This window comes from Pseudorca crassidens, chromosome 19 (genome assembly GCF_039906515.1).
Source record: "Pseudorca crassidens isolate mPseCra1 chromosome 19, mPseCra1.hap1, whole genome shotgun sequence".
NCBI classification, from domain to species: domain Eukaryota; kingdom Metazoa; phylum Chordata; class Mammalia; order Artiodactyla; family Delphinidae; genus Pseudorca; species Pseudorca crassidens.
In genome coordinates this window covers 49,991,379-50,004,402 of record NC_090314.1, presented here as the reverse complement: position 1 = coordinate 50,004,402, position 13,024 = coordinate 49,991,379, and the positions used below count along the sequence as shown (strand labels likewise).

At 54.5% G+C, this 13,024-nt stretch overlaps 1 protein-coding gene across 3 annotated transcripts in view; it reads left to right on the top strand.

Moving 5' to 3' along the window:
- Positions 1-13,024, top strand: part of SCN4A (sodium voltage-gated channel alpha subunit 4) — a 46,282-nt gene that overhangs the window by 8,847 nt on the left and 24,411 nt on the right. The window contains exons 1-8 of one of the 3 annotated variants that reach the window (XM_067716850.1): positions 4,700-6,528; positions 7,871-8,537; positions 8,627-8,745; positions 8,873-8,962; positions 9,260-9,388; positions 9,836-9,927; positions 11,851-12,111; positions 12,911-12,974. In XM_067716850.1, coding sequence (XP_067572951.1) covers positions 8,265-8,537; positions 8,627-8,745; positions 8,873-8,962; positions 9,260-9,388; positions 9,836-9,927; positions 11,851-12,111; positions 12,911-12,974 — 1,028 coding nt within the window. In that variant the 5' untranslated portion in view covers positions 4,700-6,528; positions 7,871-8,264. Of the gene's footprint in view, positions 1-4,699; positions 6,529-7,870; positions 8,538-8,626; positions 8,746-8,872; positions 8,963-9,259; positions 9,389-9,835; positions 9,928-11,850; positions 12,112-12,910; positions 12,975-13,024 lie in introns of those variants that run through there. The other 2 variants (XM_067716849.1, XM_067716851.1) reach the window with 2 other exon arrangements.

Below are 13,024 nucleotides of genomic sequence, written 5' to 3'. Positions count from 1 at the left end.
TAAATAAAATAAAATAAAATAAAAATAAATGTAATAGTTTGCATCTACTAACCCCAGACTCCCAGTCCATCCCTCTCCCTCCTCCCCTCCCTCTTGGCAACCACAAGTCTGTTCTCTATGACTGTGAGTCTTTTTTTATTTTGTAGATAGGTTCATTTGTGCCATATTTTAGAGTCCACATATAAGTGATATCATATCATATTTGTCTTTCTCTTTCTGACTTACTTCAATTAGTGTGATAATCTCTAGTTGCATCCACGTTGCTGCAAATGACATCATTTCATTCTTTTTTATGGCTGAATAGTATTCCATTATATATATATGCCACATCTTCTTTATCCATTCATCTGTCGATGGACATTTAAGTTGTTTCCATGTCTTGGCTATTGTGAATAGTGCTGCAATGAACGTAAGGGTGCATGTATCCATATCTTTTTGAATTATAGTTTTGTCTGGGTATATGCCCAGGAATGGGATTGCTGGATCATATGGTAGTTCTATTTTTAGTTTTCTGAGGAACCTCCATACTGTTTTCCACAGTAACTACACCAACTTACATTCCCACCAACAGTGTAGGAGGGTTCCCTTTTCTCCACACCCTCTCCAGCATTTGTTATTTGTATCTAACCTTCTTAAATTCAGTGGGAAGAGGTGCCCTCAGGCCCTCAGCCACCGCATCTCAGGAACAGGCTGGGGTGGAGGCCAGAGACTGATCTGTGGCTGGTGGAAGGAGGGGTCAAGCTGTCATGTGGCTCTCTTTACTCTGGGCTGTAACTTGAGGGGCCACGTGGAGATCTGCCAGCAAGTCGCCCAGCCAGTTACATGGGACATTATCAGTGCTTGTCTCTGCCAGAAAGTCACCACGCATGCACCCCAGATGTCCTTTCATTTTCCGCTGGTGCCACTGCAAACAACACAGTTTGTCCCTCTATTCTAGACACGTTGTGAGGGTGAGCAGGAAGCATATACATGCTGGCCAGTGTGGCCCCACCCAGGCCCGCCACCCCTGGAGGGGCTCTCCAAAGCTGCAGGATGAACTCCAGACCCCCAGACATGGTCTTCAAGGCTCTGGCCTAGCTGCCCAACCCGCCTCCCCCAAAACCCTAAACAGATCCCATGCCCCCCAAAGACTGACACGGTGTAGTTCCCTGTGTCCTGAATCTGCCTTTGTTCTGTCTGTTCCCTTTCCCTGGAGTGTCCTTCCTCTCCATTTCCCTGTGCTCACAACTTACTCATCCTTTGAGACCCAACTGAAAAGACACATCTTTCCTGCCCCCAGCCTGGAAGTCACCACTCATCCACCTGAACTCCCATAGCACAATCAACTCCCTTCTTTAGGGAGGGCAATTCTTTTTCCTTGTACCATAGCTTCGTGTGCCCATGTCCACCTTCTCCCCAGCTATCAGCTCTTGGAAGGCAGGATGCCCAGCAGATGCACCTTTGTTACCTACTCAGGGCTAGCTCAGGTTCTGACTTATGAACAGAATGAATGGATGGGTGGATGGATGGATGAATGAATGAATGAATGAATGAATGAATGGGTGAAATGTATCAGAATCCATTCTATTCCCAGAAAGATCTGTATCCAAGGCCTCATCCACTCACTGAGTGTCTGCTGTGTGCTCAGCACTGGGATTGGCCATGGTGACCTAGACAAGACATGGTTCCTGCTCTCTTGGCATTTCCGTCTGGTGGAGGAGACAGAAGAATGAATTAGGCCAATAGACAAGTGATTACAAACTATGATAAATGACGTCAAGGAAAATACAAGGGACTGTAATAGAGAGTTGAGGAGGAGAAATCCTCTTGGAGAAGGGACATTAGAGCCTAGACCGGGGAGTAATGTCTAGGACATTAGAGCCTAGACCATGTGAAGAGCGGGGAGACAAGAGCTCCAGGGAGAGCAAAGGCCCAAAGGCAGGCATGAGTCTGGTGGTCAAGGAGCTGGAAGGCGGCCAGGAGGACAGATCAGCAGACAAAGGCGAAGAGGCAGATCAGGGCTGGATCACCAGGGCCTTAGGTTTTATTCTAAGCGCAACAGGATGTGACTAGAGACATTTAAGCAGGAGAAACAACATGATTAGTTTCTTGTTTTTATTTTTATTTTATTTATTTATTTATGGCTGCATTGGGTCTTCGTTGCTGCGCGTGGGTTTTCTCTAGTTATGTCGAACGGGGGCTTTTCTTGCTGCGGAGCACAGGCTCTAAGCGCACAGGCTTCAGTAGTTGTGGCACACGGGCTTAGTTGCTCCACGGCATGTGGGATCTTCCCTGATCAGGGCTGGAACCCGTGTCCCTGCATTGGCAGGTGGATTCTTAACCCGTGTGCCACCAGGGAAGTCCCTAGTTTCTTGTTTTTAAAACAGCACCTGCTGCTTCCTCGGACTGGTTTGGAGAGGCCAGGGGCAAAAGCAGGTAGCTATTGTAAGAAATTGTTGTGAAACGGACCAGGGGAAAAAGGAGAGGTTAGGTATGCTTTGGAGATGGTATTAACAGAACTTTGGACAGGCTGAATGTAGAGGTGAGGGAAAAGGAGAATTCACAAAGACACCTGCTTTTTTAAAATAAATTTATTTTATTTTTCGCTGCGTTGGGTCTTCGTTGCTGTGAGCGGGCTTTCTCTAGTTGTGGCAAGCAGGGGCTACTCTTCATTGCGGTGCGCAGGCTTCTCATTATGGTGGCTTCTCTTGTTGTAGAGCACGGGCTCTAGGCATGCGGGCTTCAGTAGTTGTGGCACATGGGCTCAGTAGTTGTGGCTCGCGGCCTCTAGAGCGCAGACTCAGTAGTTGTGGCGCACTGGCGTAGTTGCTCCGTGGCCTGTGGGATCTTCCTGGATCAGGGCTCGAACACGTGTCCCCTGCACGGGCAGGCGGATTCTTAACCACTGGGCCACCAGGGAAGCCCGACACCTCCGTTTTTGACTTGAGCAAATTTGGACTTGGCTGGATGGTGGTACCATTTCCTGGATTGAGGAAGACGGTGGGTAAGACAGTGGTATTGAGGACCCCTGACCTTGCAACTGATATCAGAAATGAGAGCGGTCTTGGGTGGACTGTGTCCTCAAGCTTCATAGTTGGCTGTAACCCTTTATGGGAGCAGAGCCTGTTCTCCATAATAGTTGTACCAATTTACATTCCCACCAACAGTGTAGGAGGGTTCCTTTTTCTTCACACTCTCTCCAGCATTTATTATCTGTAGACTTTTTGATGATGGCCATTCTGACCAGAGTGAGGTGAGACTTCTTTGTCATCTTGATTTGCATTTCTCCAGTAATTAGCGATGTGGCGCACTTTTTCATGTACCTGTTGGCCATCTGTGTGTCTTCTTTGGAGAAATGTCTGTTTAGATCTTCTGCCCATTTTTTGATTGGGTTGTTTGCTTTTTGAGAATCTATTTCTTTTTTTTTAACTTTTTATTTTATATTGGAGTATAGTTGATTAACAATGTTGTGTTAGTTTCAGGTGTACAGCAAAGTGATTCAGTTATACATATACATGCATCTATTCTTTTTCAAATTCTTTTCCTATTTAGGTCATTACATAATATTGAGCACAGTTTCCTGTGCCATATGATAGGTCCTTGACAAATGTTTCATTCCAGATGCTGTCGATTGGATGCCTGTTAGCTATCCACATGGTGGGGTCCAGTAGCCAGTTAAATATATCGGTCTGGAGTTCAGAGGAGGGCTTTAACATACTCCTAGAACACTACTTACAGTCATAGGAATGATGCCACCCAGACCCAGACAGAGCCCTGAGATTGAGAAGGAACAGCCGGAGAGGCAGGAGGTAAACTATGGGTGAGCTGTCGTGGAGGCTGAGAGGAGAGAGCCTGTCCAGAAGGGGACTGCAGCCAACTGGATTGAATGTTTCTATGAGGTTGAGGGAAGTGAAGACAGAAACGTGTTCAGCAGACTTGGCAGCAGGGAGGGTGCTAGTGACTTGACAAAAGCCACTTCCGTGGAGTGGGGGGAATGTACGCCAGGTTGGAAGGGGTTGGAGAGGGAGCAAAGGTAAGGAAAAACAGCTGGTGTAGACACTTTCCAAGAAGTGTGTCCATGAAGAGGAACAGAAAATTAGAGTAAGCGCGAAGGGAGGCATGGGGCCGGGAGGGCGGTTTTTGTCACCACTGCCATTATTCTGAAGATGGCAGCACCTGGTCCTAGAAGGGGAGGGGCTGGTGGTGGGAGAGAGAGAAGGTAAGTAGAGAAGGAGGTCCTCGGGAAGGCAGGCGGGGTCAGGGGCCTGGGACCAAGTGGAAGTCCTGGTCTTGAGTCTTCTTTTGTTATCAGGACAGAGGAGGAAGGGGCGGGCAGTGAGGATAGTTCTGTTGGTTTGTGTGTGACGGATCCTGTTTTCTCAGTGAAGACAGACAGAGTCACCAGCTGGGAGCATCATGGGGAAGACTATGGGGGTGTTGAGGAAAGAAGAGAAGGCACGAAATAGTTGTTCTCAAAAAGTGGAAAAGCGAGACTCACAGAGAAACCTACACTTAGAGGGCGGCACTGAGGGCAAACCCGGGGTTTATAACCACAGAGACAGCGTGAACCCAGCGAAGTCCTGCCTTGACTGCGACAGCATCCAGCAGCTCAGGGCTGCCTCAGGAAGAGCACAGCCAGGCCGGGCAGGCTGAGGTTTCCCCAGGTGAGGCGGGTGGAAGGAGAGAGAAGGCTGCAGTTAAGCGTATTTTCGAGGGAGGGATTATGGTGATGGATCTTGTAACGAAGGCTGGAAGAGGAGGGAGGTGAAGTCTGAGGGGCTGACGGAGAGGGAGAAATCTCAGGGTCAAGGACTGAGTGTAAGAAGAAGCCCAAGGATTACACAACAGGGCCCTTGAGCTAAGCAGTAGGAGGTGGGGGAGGGGAATGTGTGAGTGGCGATATCAGAGATCCAGTTTCTGGTTACGATTTAAGTTCAGGGTGGGCTCAAAGGAGAAACGGGCTAAGGTGGAAGGGTCCTCTCATCCATTCATTCATTCGATAACCTTTTATCCAGTGTTAGGCACACTGGTGGTACAAAGGAGCAATCCGCTCAGCCAGGGTGCCCAGGGAGGGCTTCCTGGAGGTGGTGGCTCTTGTGTAGGTTGAGTCTGCAAGGACGAATTAAAGCTCTCCGGGATGCCAAAAAGAAGGAGTGCTCCAGGCGGCAAGCAGACCATAAGCAAAGGCATGGGCTTCGGTGGGAAACAGTTTGGCCCTTTTGTGAAAATGGAGGTAGCATAGCCTGAGGGTGGGTGTGTGTGGTGAAGTGATGGGCCACAAGGCAGGGATCGGATCGTGCAGGGCCTTGCGACCCACGTGGAGGAGCGTGGACACATTATTAAGCAGTGGGAAGCCACCGAAGGATTAAGCAGAAGGTGACATGATCAGATTCGTGATTTTAGAAATGGGGATGCTGGCTTGGAGGGGAGCCAGGCAGGAGGTAGGGATGCAGGTGGGAGGCTATTTGAATAGAGCAGGTGAGGGGTGACGAAGCAGCAGTAGCCTGGAGGATGGAGAGACATGTGGGTGCTGGGAAGGAGCCTCAGCATGGCTTGGGAACTGACCAGATGTGCCACCAGGGTGCTTTCAGCCACCAGCAACCAAAACCATTGCCTCCACTGGCCCAGCCAAGAAGGGCATTTACCCACTCACATAACAAGACATCCAGACGCGAAGCGCTTCAGGGCTGGCGAAGAGGGTAGGGGGAGAGGAATCTACAGTGAAGTGCAGGTTTCAAAGGGAGAGGTGAGGAGTCCATTGGAGGCCCGCTGGGGGCCAGCAGGAGGAGGTGCCAGGCTGGCTGTGCCACCCGTTGCTCCCATGCCAGTGTGCCAGGCACTGGTTCAGGGGTGACCCCAAGCCCAGGCCTGCGAGGAGTCTCGTGGGGGGAGACAGACCACAGATCATCGCACAAGGAGGGCGTGAATCACCATTGACCTGAGAGCTGCCAATGTTGCGGCTGCACGTGAAGGGGAGCCGTGACTTGACGGGTCTGGGGCCGTCAGGGAAGTGGGAACAGAAACCACGGAAAGGAGGTGGATGGTGGTTATTCCCGTGGCAGAGAAGGGCACGGGAGACGTGCCTGCTGTGAAAGGCAAACAGGGCTTGCAGACCAGGCCCTGGAGAAGCAGCGTCTTCCAGGGACAGGAAGGAGGGGCTCACAGAGCAGATGTAGAGAGAGTGGCCAGACGGGGAGGCCACGCTCTCCTCCTGAGAAGAGAGGCCGTGGCCGTGAGATGTGCGAGGGAGGGTCGGCTGCACAGAAACCACTGGGTCTGACTGATCGGGGCCTCTGGTGCCTCTGGTGAGCGCAGTTTCCATGGGTGCTGGGGCCAGAGCCAGACTGTTCATCTCTGGTTATCTGTGGTTCCACTTGGGCGCCTGCGAGGGAGAGAGGGGGCAGCATCAGGCCAGAGGATTGTTGCCAAGCGGGGCAAGTGAACTGGGAGGCCGCCGAGTGGCCGTGGTCCCGCCAGGGCCGCCTGGCACGTCAGTGTCTTCTGTTTGGGCACGTACGTGAGGCCAGAGACGGGGAAGAAGGAGCAAAGGTATGTGGCAAGTGGTAGGTGCAACTGTGAGGTCAGCGTGAGGGGTGGTTTCAGGCTGGGCGTGCGCTCTCTTGTGTCTGCGCTCGTGTGTACACGTGTGTGTTCGTGCACACACACTCCCACGCACACGATGGGGCCAATGAGCAGCTGAGGGACGGGGTCAGCAGGAATAAGCAGAGTCATCCCCGTGGAAACACGACTCCCCGGGAGGGAGCAGCTGGGCAGCCAGGCCGGGGGCGTGGCCAGCTCTGCCCAATGGCTCCGGCCACTCCCTGGGCCGCCCTCCCCACCTGTTGACCAAGTCTGAGGAAACGCCTGCACTGGCCAGGGCAGGGGCACTGCTCAGGCTTCTGGGCCCGCTGTGACAGGGCTACCCTCCGGTGTAGCCCTGGGTGTCTCTGGGGGCTCTGTCTGAGGCCCTCTGGTGGAGGGGTGGTTCCGGGGCATCTGTCCGTGCGGGCCTAGTGATGGCTGTGTGTGTGACCAGGCTGCTGTGGTGTCCCTGTGCCCGCCTGCTGATGCGGGTCATTCCCCGGGGCCTTTGCAATAAGTGACCTACCACCTTGCTTCCACAGGGAACAGGCTCAGGAGGGCTGCGCAGCTCTCACAGGCCTCTGCAGCTCCTGGTGGGGACCCTTCTATCAGGCCAGTTCATACAGGGACCACCAGCCAAAAGCAGTCCCTGGGAGCTCTAGCCCTGCCCCCACCATTGAAACTGTCCGTCTCCTTGTCTCCAGGACCTTTCCTGTGTGTCCTTCTCTTCCACGTTAGCATCCTCAGGCTCTCCTGACATGACCCCACACACACACCCCGCATTTTCCCACTCCAGCTCCCCCTGCCTGCCCATGGGTTAGGTCCCATGGGTCCTGGGGGAGGGAGCTGGTGGGATCCTTGGCAGTGCCCGGGAACCTTCCTTCTTCCCTCTCCCCGACCAACATCACACCTCCCCAAAGCTCAGGACAGGGCACTCCACATTCCCACATCTTCCTTTTCTCTTCCCTCCAGGCCAGATACGGTGAGTACAGGCAGGTGTACCACATTCTCCTTTCTCATGCCCCTGGCAGACATCACTAATCAATCACAGCAGTCTTTTTGCACTGAGTCTGGCTGCAATCTTGATAGTCTTTGCCTGCATCTCCAATGCAGCCAACAGCAGCAGATCCAAGTCAGCCCTCAAGGTGTAATCCGTTTGCCATTCCTGCGTTAGGCTGACCCCCTCAGGCCCCTCACCTCGGCCCATCCTCAATCCACCCTCACGTTTCACATCTGATTCCTTTCTGCCTCACTGCTGGATAGAGGTCACATGGGCGTAGCCAGCTGTGGTTTTTCTCTGTCCCCATAGGCTGAAGCCACACAGTCCCCAGAACTTGGGACCAGGAGGCGGTTGAAGGCGCTGGGGCATTGGCCCCAAGTCTCGAAGGCGGAAGAGGATCTGGTCGGTTTGCTGTCAGTGCAGAGTACAGCCAAGCCCTTGCTGGGGAGAGTGCGGTGCGGGGCTTGGGGGTGATGCTTTTGTGTCCAGCACCTGTGCAGCAGCACCTGGGCCCGGCAGGCACATCTCCCAGCCCCAGAAGGGCCTGCACGCCGACCTCCCCGCCCTGGCCCCTGGTCAGGCAGGAGGTGAGTAGCGGACAGCAGGTCCAGGGCGGGGTGGCCGCCCAGCACCCCGGGGGCTGCACGCTGCAGCCGTCCCAGCTGCCTGCCGCCCTGCTGGCCCCTGAGCCCAGGATGCGAGGATGGCCACCTCATCTCTGCCCACGGTGGTGCCTCTGGGCCCTGAGAGCCTGCGCCCCTTCACCCGGGAGTCCCAGGCAGCCATAGAACGGCGGGTGATGGAGGAGGAGGCCCGGCAGCAGCGGAACAAGCAGATGGAGATCGAGGAGCCCGAACAGAAGCCGTGCAGTGACCTGGAGGCTGGCAAGAGCCTGCCCCTCATCTATGGGGACCCCCCGCCGGAGGTCATTGGCATCCCCCTGGAGGAACTGGATCCCTACTACAGTGACAAGAAGGTCCGGGCCTGGGAGGCTTCCCTCCACCCGTCTGTCCACTGTCAAGCTGTCTGCCTGTCCCAGGCCTCACAGCTCTCTCCCCGCCGCAGACCTTCATCGTGCTCAACAAGGGCAAGGCCATCTTCCGCTTCTCCGCCACCCCTGCTCTCTACGTGCTGAGCCCCTTCAGCACCCTCAGACGCTACGCCATCAAGGTGCTCATCCACTCATATCCTGCCCGAGTGGGGCGAGCGCAGGGGCGGGGAGAGGCAGGGAGGGCTCGGGGGTGGGCAGGAGGCCCTCCTTCCACCTCCCCTCCCACCTGCTCCCTCACTTTCCTTGACTCTCCCCCCAACGCTGTTCAGCATGTTCATCATGATCACCATCTTGACCAACTGCGTGTTCATGACCATGAGCGACCCGCCTTCCTGGTCTAAGCATGTGGAGTAAGTCTCCCCCTCCCCCGGTCCCCCGGTCCCAGGTGTCTGCCGGTCCCAGGTGTGCACTCTGAGGATGCCCAGAGTGAAACCACTCTTGTCTTCCAGGGAGACAAACGCTGTCACTGCCACCCCCATCAACAAGCACCTTAAGTCCCCGGAATGGCACACACTGTCACCCAATGTCCTCAGCCCCTGGGTGGCACATGTCACTTCTGTGCCCTCCTTCCCAGGAGGTCCATCACTGCCACCCACACCCCGGCCCCGGCGTGACATGGCTGGCCCTGGCCGCCCTCTCCCCGCCAGGTACACCTTCACGGGGATCTACACCTTCGAGTCCCTCATCAAGATCCTGGCCCGCGGCTTCTGCATCGAAGACTTCACATTCCTCCGGGACCCCTGGAACTGGCTGGACTTCAGCGTCATCATGATGGCGTGAGCAGGGCCCCGAGGGCGTCCTGAGGCTGGGGAGGGGAGGGGGCCAGGCCTCAGAGGGTGGACCGCAGGGTTGTGGGTCCAGCTTGCAGATAGTGGGCTGCACATTCCCGGAGTCTGGCTGGGAGTCTGTCCCGGTGCCCCTACACATAGCACATATGACCACACACAGCAGCCCCGAGCCCTAGTCCCACGGGTCCCCACCCGGGAGAGCTGGGCTACCCTTGCTAACCCCACTCCTCAGCAAAGCTGCTGCACTGTCTTCCCCACCTCTCGGGCCCCGACAGGAAACTTGCTGTGCCTGACCTGTCCCCCCGCAACTCCACGGTAACCCCAACTACAAGGATTCCTTGGGAATCCTCCTTCTGGGCCTGGAGAACCTGTGACTTCTGCCCTACCGCCCACCCCCAGCTCTGACACAGCCCTCGCCCCAACCTCCCCACCCAGGTACCTGACGGAGTTTGTGGACTTGGGCAACATCTCAGCCCTGAGAACCTTCCGGGTGCTGCGGGCCCTGAAAACCATCACAGTCATCCCAGGTACTGGGGAGGAGCAGGGACCCTCTACCCAGGCCATCAGGCCTCCCCCCTCACCCAGGCCTGGAACCAGGCACTCAAGTTCTGTGACTCAGGGTCACAACCCTCCCAGGTGGTGTAGGACCCACACCAAAGCCTGGACACAGAGGGGCCCAGGTGGGAGGATGAGTTTTAAGAGGCAGCATAGCAAGGTGGTTAGAGCACAAATTCTGGAGCCAGACTGCCTGGGTTCAATTCCCACCTCCACCACTTCCTAACTTTGACCTTGGGTAAGTGGCTTCCCTGTCTGCCTCAATTTCCTTATCTATGAAATGTGGATAATAACAGTACCACTCATCCGGTTGTTATGAGAATTCAAAGCCTTGATAGCAATAAGGTGCTTAGAACAATGCCTGACACAGGGTATGTGTATTCGATAAAATAAACAGACTGGGCAGAGCAGAGACCTCCACCTGAGAGAGGCACAGAGAATCAGTGATAGAAAGTCCCAGCCCTGTGGGCTCAATAATGAACACGCCACATACCCACTGAGCAATCAGGCCAGGGCAATTCCAAAGTAATGCAGCAAGAAGCATGAAATAACTAGCATCTGGATCATCCGGACCCTCAAAAAAGCATGTGGAGAAACTGGAGAAGGTTCATTAAAGGAGAGAAAGATGATCTGAAAAGGCATGGAGAACAGACTCTGGGAGGAGGGGAAATTGTGAAGTCATAGTGCTAGAAAATATGTTAGTTCTCCTCTAGTCCAAAGCCCTCGTGAGTTGCAGTTGAGGAAGGAGGGACCCCGGGAGGGAAGAGCTTACTGAAGGCCACACGGCACGTTGGCCCCTGAGTCAAGGCCACAGTACCTTCCCTCGTTGCCAGGCTTCCAGCATCCTCAGAGCTCAGGGGGCTTTTATAAGGAGGCTGCTGAGCATCTGTTTTCATACCAGGATAAGAAAAAGAAATAAAGTCACACTGAAGCAAGAGACACACTGATTAGGCCCAAGGAAGAAGTTATGGTTCTTCTATAAACGATGGAATCTGAGCCTGGAATTCCATACGATTTGGCTATGCCTTTGACCGTCCAGAGGAGTGCAATATTGCAAAGTCAGCCTAGAGCTTCTCAGAGTGAACCCTGCTGTTCCTTTGGTGTTAACAGGCACTAAAAGAGAAAGGGGGCTTCCCTGGTGGCGCAGTGGTTGAGAATCCACCTGCCAATGCAGGGGACACAGGTTTGAGCCCTGGTCCGGGAAGATCCCACATGCCGCGGAGCAACTAAGCCCGTGCGCCACAACTACTGAGCCTGCGCGCCTAGAGCCCGTGCTCCGCAACAAGAGAAGCCGCCGCCGTGAGAAGCCCGCAAGCCCGCGCGTAGCAACGAAGACCCAATGGAGCCAAAAATAAATAAATTTATTAAAGAAAAAAAAAGAGAGAGAGAAAGGGTTCTGTGTCAAATAAGGTGAAACGTGGCATTAAAGTTTTTGTTTCTGTAGGACTTTTCCGAGCCCTTGATAGGCTAATCTACGCAAGGACCCTCCAAGAGGGCGCTCCAGAGCTCAGCCTGCCCCCAACGTGATTGAACCCCTTCTGTTAAGGGCACAGCTTGCGAGATGAGCGTTCTAAGGAACACCCTTCAGGAGTGCTGACTTACGACATGTATTCAGCTCCACTGTGTGGCTGGGTGTCGCTCTCCGAGTTGGGGCAACACACTGTGAAGTCTTCGTAGTCCCTTGTCTAGTGGCTGAGATTCAGTGGCCATGCAAGGCTCCAGATGGAGGTTGTAACCAGAGAAGGATGGGGCTAATTTGGGAAGGCTTCGGGCAAGCAGTGCCCCAAGTAAGTCAGGGCTTGAAGGAGGTGGAGTAGGCAGAGGCTCGCAGGGACTGAGTGGGTGAGTTACCCCCTGCCCTGCCCAGCCCCAGCTCTCACCCTCCCTGTGATCAGGGCTGAAGACCATCGTGGGAGCCCTGATCCAGTCGGTGAAAAAGCTGTCAGATGTGATGATACTCACCGTCTTCTGCCTGAGTGTCTTTGCCCTGGTGGGGCTGCAGCTCTTCATGGGAAACCTGCGGCAGAAGTGTGTGCGCTGGCCCCCGCCCTTCAATGACACCAACACCACGTGGTACGGCAATGACACCTGGGACGGCCAGGAGAGCTGGGCCGGCAACTCTACCTTTGACTGGGATGCCTACATCAATGACGAAGGTAAGGACGGAGGGTCGGGAGGCCAGTGGGGTCTTTCCCAGCCCCGACGGCAGCCCCTTGTGAGACAAAGAGCATGGAGAAGACCTGAGTGTAAATACGTCACTTGCCAGCTGGGGTAACCGCTGACAAGTCACTTCATCTCCCCCTCCCTCAGAATCCTTACCTATAAGATGGAGACAACAATACCTTTCTCAAAGGGTTTGTGCAACAACAAATGCCAAATTGCTTTGAAAATCCTAAAACTTTGGCTATAAAAAGCAGCAGTGCATAGTCCCTAACCTACGTACTCCTTGTTCTCCATCACAGCACATGCTTGCACCCTGGCAGGGCCACCACCAGGCCCCCGCATCCTATTCACATACCCAGACTTCATAGCCTCACACGCACGAGGCAACATTTTCATAAAGCCACTATTACTTCACACTGTGCCTCCTGGCAGCTGAGAAAATGGTACCCCTTCTTCAACCTGGCATCCTGGATTCTAGCCGCATCCCCCCCCTTCAGTTGAGGGTCCTGCACAGGCACATGGTAGCCCCATCCACACACATGCATGTCCCCCACCCCGTATCCCTCTGTGCCCCTGCGGCACGCCACACTAGGCACTGAGCTGACAGCAAAATATATCTACCCAGAGACCTTGGAACTTGGAGCTGCCCTTAAAGGAGAGGGAAGGGGCACCCAGACAGCATCCGTTTGGTGCGTGTGGTCCACACAGATGTGTCCACAGGTGCACGGTGGGTACTGTGCCCACAGTGTCCATGTGGTGACATGTTTCCTTTGTGGCCTCTGACTCCCAAAGGGAACTTCTATTTCCTGGAAGGCTCCAATGACGCCCTGCTCTGTGGGAACAGCAGCGATGCTGGGTGAGTGACATTGGTGGGGGGGTGGGGGGGGTGGGGGGCAGATGTCCCAG